The 7,538-nt window shown below is 45.3% G+C and overlaps 1 protein-coding gene across 1 annotated transcript; it reads right to left on the bottom strand.

Annotated features, from left to right (window-relative positions):
* Positions 1-569: 569 nt before the first annotated feature.
* On the bottom strand, positions 570-5,147 carry LOC128115208 (olfactory receptor 10H2-like). The gene is made up of 4 exons (XM_052745684.1): positions 4,406-5,147; positions 2,917-3,104; positions 2,040-2,161; positions 570-1,952 (listed from the first exon to the last, which is right to left on the bottom strand). The coding sequence occupies exon 4, from the start codon at positions 1,939-1,941 to the stop codon at positions 991-993; it is 951 nt and encodes a 316-aa protein (XP_052601644.1). The 5' UTR covers positions 1,942-1,952; positions 2,040-2,161; positions 2,917-3,104; positions 4,406-5,147; the 3' UTR covers positions 570-990.
* Positions 5,148-7,538: the final 2,391 nt, after the last annotated feature.

Below are 7,538 nucleotides of genomic sequence, written 5' to 3'. Positions count from 1 at the left end.
AAATTTAAGTTAAAATTTTTGTTTAAGCCAGGAATGATGGCATATACCTTTAGTCACAGCATTTGGGAGGCAGAGGCAGGCGGATCTCTGTGAGTTTGAGTCCAGCCTGGTCTCCAGAGAGAGTTCCAGGACAACTAGAGGAACATAACAGAATGCACCTGTCTCAAAAACAATAACAACAACATTTTTTGTTCTTGTTGTTGTTTAAAATAAGGTAAAGTCAAATTGAGATAAAAACCCAGGTTTTTTTGTTTTGTTTTGAGGGAGGTTCAAGACAGGGTTTCTCTGTGTAACAGCTCTGGCTGTCCTGGAACTCACTCTGTAGTCCAGGCTGGCCTCAAACTTCCAGAGATCCGCCTGCCTCTGCTTCCTGAGTGCTGGGATTAAAGGCGTGTACTACTATGCTGGGCTAGATACCATTTTAACCACTGGCTCTCACAGACACTTATACACGTGCATGTACATCCACACACAAATACATGCACACACAAAACAAATGAACATATAGTAGAAAAAGAACTGAGAAACAACTGTTAACCGTATAATTGTCTTTCTTTTAAAAATATTTATTTTTTATTTTTATTTATATTTGTATGTGTGCATGTGTGTCTATATGAGTGTGTGCCAGTGCCCAAGGAGGCTAGAAGAGTCTGGAGTACCAGGCAGTTGTGGGCCATTTGACAGTGGGAACACAACTCGGGTACTCTGGAAGGGCAGCAGTGCTCCTAACCACTGGGCCATCTCTCCATCCAGATTTTCTTTTTAAGTGATGAACATTTTCCTCAAATTAATGTATTGATGGTTGCCTAGTTCCAAGCATACTAAAACAGTGATGGGTAAACTACACAGTATATGAACTATATCCCAATGAACATCTTACCTCCCAGTAAACACTTAATGAGAACCCATAAATCAAAGAGAAGTTCTATACATTTACTGGGCATCTATAAAGTGATGTTCCACACCTGCCAATCATTCTATACTGACCACTTAGGTGTTTGAAGAACAGAATTTCCTGAAGAAGGCCTTATTTATGGCATTCTTCAGCTCCTTGTTCCTGAGACTGAAAATGATGGGGCTGAGGAAAGGGGTGAGGACCGTGTAGGTAGTGGCCATGAGAGTATCACCTTCCTCAAGGTGGGGGCCCTTGGGCTTGAGGTAGATGACAGATGCAAAGCCATAGTGCACAATCACCACAATAAGATGAGATGCACAGGTAGAGAAGGCTTTGTGCCGACCCTCAGCTGATGGTATCTTCAAGATGGCAGCCACAATGAAGGCATAGGAGAGGAGAATGAGGAGAAAGCATCCCAGGAGGGCTGTGATGCACACCATCCCTACACCCAGAGCCACAGCTGGCACATTGCTTCCACAGGCCAGCTTCAACATAGGGGGCACATGACATAAGAAATGTTGGATTTGATTGGGTCCACAGAAAGGGAGGTGGAAAATGGAGGTTGTCACTACCAGCCCAACAGCTGAGCCTCCAGCCCAGGACCCAGCCACCAAGAAGGCACAGCCCCGGGGGCTCATGAGCACATTGTAGTGTAGTGGGTGACAGATAGCCACATAGCGGTCGTAGCCCATGATGGTGAGCAGCAAGGAGTGGGTGAAGCCAAACATGAAGGAGAAGAACATCTGGTTGGCACAGGCCAGGAAGGCTATGGAACGATGGGTGGAGAGCAGGTCAACCAGCATACGTGGGATGAAGGACAAGGTATAGAGGATCTCAGAGATGGAGAGAGCACACAGGAAGAGGTACATAGGTGTGTGGAGGCTCCGTTCACTCCAGATCGTGGCCATGATGAGCAGATTGCCCAGCAGTGTGAAGAGGTACATTAGTAGGATCACAACAAAGAAGACGGGCATGAGCTGCTGTGGGAAGTTGGAGAAGCCAATGAAGATGAATTCAGACACTGAGGTGTAGTTTGGTCTTAGCATCTTGGTTGCACCTGATAGAATAGGAATTAAACCAGATGTTTAGAAGCATGTCATTCCCAAACACTGTCTGGGCAGGTTTCCTGGAGAAAGTGACATACCTGTCCAAGTGATCAGTTAAAAGGATGGGTTGCTGCATGTGCATGTCTATACTCTCAGAACTTGGGAGGTGGAGGCAGTAAACTCATAAGTTCAACAGTAGTGTAGGCTGCATAACAAGACCCTGGAATATAAAATAAATAATTAATGTGTTGAGATTTAAATAACATCACACAGTTTAAATGATCAGTGCAGATAGATCCTGGCACACTGAGAATGTAAATAAACAATGTGAATAATTATTATTCTACACTACTTCTGGTGTTACTATTATCAGTCCCATACCGCTCCATCCCCTCCAGGCTATTCTGCCTTCACTCATATCAGGCTCTCCATTCTTCTCCCCATTTTCACACATTCAGATCCTTCAAGGACTAAGGGCCAGCTCCTTCTGACTGGCAGCTTTGCTGGGAAGTCACCCCTTCACTGAGACATGGCAAAGGGATGCAGGCTCTGCTTGGTTGCACCACGTCCCTAGCTCTGTGACACAGGGCTGACTGCTCCCATCTCCGAGACGCATAGCAATGAGCAATAACCTGTGGGCCGTGTGTTGTGGGGTGTGTAATGGAAGTGATGAGCTCTAAGTACTGAACTGTGGTGTGGTGTGACACTCAGGACACTCTCAGTGACAGCAGCACCATGGAGCTGTATCCTCTGACACTAACTCAGCCTCTGGCTTCTTGCCAGTCCTGTTCCCTCTGTCTGTGACTTCTGTTTCCTTAGGCTTTCAAGGACAGAGTCTCACCATACATGGAATTTGGCATCTAGACTCAAAACTCCTGATCGCTCTTACAGATGTCCATCACCACCCTACAGTCAAGCTAGTCTCTGCTTCTCCTCCTTCTCCCTGATCCCTACGAGGATCCCCCCATCACCAACCTGCTTGGTGCAGAACAGGAGGGCGCTGGCACCAGTGGTTCTCTCTTCTCTGTCCCCGAGTGGCGGCCGGTCACATCTGCCCCAGTTTTCAGGGGGTGGGGGTGGGGCTCTCCTTCTCTGTGTCCTAACAGGATCCTAGGTCTCTGCTGTGGTGCTCCCCAGGCTGGCTCTCCATGCTGCTAACAGTCCTGACACAAAGCACATTGTTTTAAATTGCAAAACGAAGCAGCAGGTGAACGGGTTAAAAAGGTGGTCCATCTGAACAGGGTAGTCCAATAACAGAATACAGCACAAATCCTGCGGCCACATGAGGACCCTAGAAAATGGGGACTGAGTGAGAGAAGCCAGACAAGGGGAGCACAGTGGGTGCTCTATTTGTTTGGAATATTCTAACTAGGTAAGCCCACAGCGGGAGAAGACAGATTAGTGCCAGGAAATGGAGGTAAAGTAGAATGGGGAGTGATTGCTCATGGGTTTTAGACTGTCAGAATTGAATCTTTAAAATTTCTGTTGTTTTATGGCTCTTTTTGTTTTGAATATGATATTTTCTTTTGTATTAGTAAAAAGGATCTTGGGAATAGTAAATGTCATAGTTAGATATCACTGTGAATGCCGATTAAATGCTTAATTATTTCATTCATATCAAGTGCTTCATTGTATACTAAGTGAATCATTTATGGAATACTGAATCCAAAGACTAGAATACACGGTACAACGTGACCAAGCTGGAAAATCTGATGTTAAGTGAAAGAACACAGAAAAGAAGCCGCGTGAGTTCTGGCTCTGTCCCTTGGACATGCCCTTCATGGGCAGTCCACAGAGATGGAAAGCAGATTCCATGGCTGCAGGGACAGAGGAAGGGGAAGAGACTCCTCAGGGGTGATGTAAAGGTTTTAAAACCAGATGGAGATGATGGTCACCAAACACAGTGAGTACAGTACATACCTCGGGGCGGTTGCGTTTAGAAAGGTGAACTGTACATTGTGTGACTTTTCTTTCACTTTTTACAAAAGCAAAGTGGGAATCTGGCTTATACCTGAAATTTCAGCACTCGGCGTGGGAGGGTAGAGGCAGGAGAATAGGAAATTCAAGTCCTTCCTAGACTACATAGTCTGGAAAGGTGGGGGAGTAGGGAGCTTTTAGGAGAGAAATGGGAGAGAACCAGAGAGACAGAGAGGACAAGAGAGCTAGAGATAGAAAAAAATGAGCGAGAAAATAGGGAGAATGAAAGACATGGAGGCAAAAATAGGAGAGAAACAGAATAAGAGAGATGGAGAGAGAATGAAAGGGGAGGGTTAAACAGAGAAGAGGAGAGAAAAAGAGCGGAGACCCTGGACCCAGTCTCGGTGGGTGGTCGCAGTGGGAGGACTTTCAGGAAGCACTTTTCAGAGTTGTGCAGCCTCGGGAGCACGGCTCTCTCCCCTCCACACCGGCACCCACTTCCCACAAACTGGGATGTAGACTATGTTAGTAAACTGAGTACGCTCACAGGGCTCGCGTGCACAGGAGCTACATTCAAACCCGAGCTCTTACACAAAGAGCAAGATCTCGCCCTCCGAGATACACGCGCACCTGCACAGTGTCAGGCCGGGTACGCACTTGGCGCTGCACATAGGCACGCGCACTCTGGGCGCAACACAGCGGATGGTAGCTTAAAGTCCTCTAGTGCAAGTGTTACGCTGCCACCCGTGACGAGAAGCTCAAGGTTATCCAGGGTGCAGGATCCTGGAATGAGGAACCACACCTTTAGATGGATCTCAGCTTCCTACTGGGTCCAAGGCTCACACCCAACAGTCCCTGTCTCCCCAACCCACACCCTTCTTGCTTCCGCTCTTGCAGGAGGGCAGCCTGGAAGTCACACACTGACCTCTGCTGGCGATAGCAGGGGCAGCATTGAGGGGTAGCAGAGGAGATTGCTACCCCGGCAGGTTGAAGGCGGAGCCCTGGCTTTATCCTTGTACTCTCCAGAAATTTCTCACAAAATTTCTCACACTCTCTGGAGATCCCGGGGCAGAATGCCCTCTGGGCCTTCCTGGGTACTCTGGAGGTGATCAGAAGCCCCTGGAGTCTTCTTGGTGCCAGGCTTTGCTAGGATCGGATCACAGCAACACAAACGGCCCTAGAACCGCCCCTGAAGGCCCTTGGTGCCAGGTCAGACCCCACAAAGATGACAAGTTACCTTGGGGACAGAGTGATGATGCTGGTGGGTGGTCTGGACCACAGAAGAAACAGAAGCGGCGGCGGGGGGGGGGGGGGGGTTGGAAAGGGAAGTCAGCTTTCACTGTGGTAAGTAACCCTACACCCATTCACATGCAAGAGGCCTAAATTACACTCAGTCAGTTATTTTAAAACCATAAAACACTTGAAAGTAGGAGGGGGATGTATTTGGAAGAAAGAGTTCTGAGTGAGTTGAAAGAGGACAGGAGAAAGAAGGAATGTGGACAAATAGGATACATTACAAGTGTGTGAAGTTGTTAAAGAATACATTTCAAAATTGTTTTAAAAGAAAACGCAGTTCCTAAATTGAGGCCTAGTTCAAAGTCCTAAATAAATGTGATTGGTGATATAATGCTGTGTGAGAGAGGGGGAGAGGGAAGGAGGGAGGGAAGGGAGAGAGAGAGAGAGAGAGAGAGAGAGAGAGAGAGAGAGAGAGAGAACACAGCAGGTGATTTGGGCCAATCCTGAAGTCTTGAGTTTGGTCCCTAGGACCTACAAACTGGAAGGGAATTATTGACTTAGCCAAGTTGTCCTCTGACATCACAGATGTGCCATGGTACCTACTGTTGTACCCAGAGTCCCCCAAAGACCACCAAGAGACCAAATCTGATGCAAAAGCAAAGTGTCTTTTTACTGTTGCAAACCCTGGGCCTCTCTGTCCATCTGATGCAGTAGCAGATCAGGAGAGACCCTGAGTAGCAATGGGGCATAGTCTATAGACTACATAGGAACAGACTCAGGATTGCTTTATGTGAGTGGCAATCGTGTTAGTAACTTTTAATTGGGTTGGGTTAGCTGGGGGTTACAGTTATCCATTTTTGGGCAGGCCTGGTCAAGTCCCAGGCTTTGTCCTTGAGCTGCTGTGGAGACTGGCTGGCCTAGCACATACTGACTGTGGGGGTTGGCTCAGCGGCCCAGGCTTGGTGTGTCCTATTTCTCTGTCCCTGCTGGCAGGGACATCAGTGATTGTCTTTGTTCATGGCCCTCCCAGAAACTGCTTGCTCAGTCTCAGGAAACTGAAATTGAGGCCTGATCTCTAAGAGAAGATTGAACAGACTGTTATGGCATCTGCTTGGTCCTTTCACCTACCTATGTGTAGACACACACAACAGTAACAACAACACACACACACACACACACACATACTACTAACTAATTCTAGAAAAAAGCTTCATCTAGCTTCCTGTACATTATTTTGGGATTGATTCTCAGTTTTCTCCAGGGAACCATGACCACACCTAATAGTGACTTTGAAGTCTCCAAAACGATGATGGGGCCCCACAACGATGATTCTATCAGGATGATGATAATACCACTAAGCTAACAAACACTGATCGGCTTTAGACTACAAACTGCTCAGGACAACTTCAAGATTGCTAGCTTAAATGATCTAGCCTCACAGACTACTCTAGCCAGGACTTGAGACAAGCCCTGCACTTTCCCATTACACAGAAACAGGACAACAAATGATAAAACTACCTCTCCCAGGACTTGACAATTAACCCAAAATTTTTCTTTTCAGGATCCCCTAAAGATGCCTTCACCCTCAGACATCAGGAAGTAATTGTAAGAACATGATGCCCACATTCCCAAGAGATGGGGTGGGTGGTTTTTGTCATTCAATGTATTATGGATAATTGTCATTATATAGAATGGTTGGTTACAAGTTGTTAATTGTTAGTGGTCAGGGAAAAAGCTAAACAAAGGAAATTAGATTCAGGGTTCTTGTTTAAAAAAAAGGAAAAGAAAGGAAAAAAGAGGATAGAGATATAAGATAAAAGGTAGATTATTACTAGGCTGGAGAGATGGCTCAGAGGTTAAGAGCACTGGCTGCTCTTCCAAAGGTCCTGAGTTCAATTTCCAGCACCCACATGGTGGCTCACAACCATCTATAATGAGATCTGGTGCCCTCTTCTGGCCTGCAGGCATATATGCAGGCAGAACACTGTATACATAATAAATAAATAAATAAATCTTTTTTTTAAAAAAAGGTAGATTATTAAATCTACTTTCAAAAAAAAGATACAGAAATGATGGATAAAGGGTAAATTATTGAATCTGCTCTGAAAAGAAAAAATGGGAAGATATAGATATATAAGATAAAAGGTAGATTATTGAATCTACTTTTAGAAAGCAACTACTACTAGTTTTAAATATTTACACTGGATTGGATTTTTGTATATTGTATACAAATTATGTATTTTGATACAAATTTGAGGTCAACTTTGTTAGAAAATACTGTACATATATTCTAATCTTGTTCAAGGTATTGTACCTGTACAGTTCATTTAACAATGTAATGCAATTTGCTAATCCTTGAAAGTTATTACTACCAACTAATTAGGATACAAAAAAATGCAAGTTAGTATTTAGATTCTTTTTTTTTTTTAATGACAATGAGACAT

This window comes from Peromyscus californicus, unplaced genomic scaffold, assembly GCF_007827085.1.
Source record: "Peromyscus californicus insignis strain IS unplaced genomic scaffold, ASM782708v3 Scaffold_1__1_contigs__length_55948999, whole genome shotgun sequence".
Lineage (NCBI taxonomy): Eukaryota > Metazoa > Chordata > Mammalia > Rodentia > Cricetidae > Peromyscus > Peromyscus californicus.
The sequence above is the reverse complement of the archived record's forward strand: the minus strand, read 5'-3'. Positions and strand labels throughout refer to the sequence as shown.

Excerpts from the sequence above, each read along its gene's own strand:
- LOC128115208 (XM_052745684.1), bottom strand. The coding sequence starts at position 1,941 with ATGCTAAGACCAAACTACACCTCAGTGTCTGAATTCATCTTCATTGGC.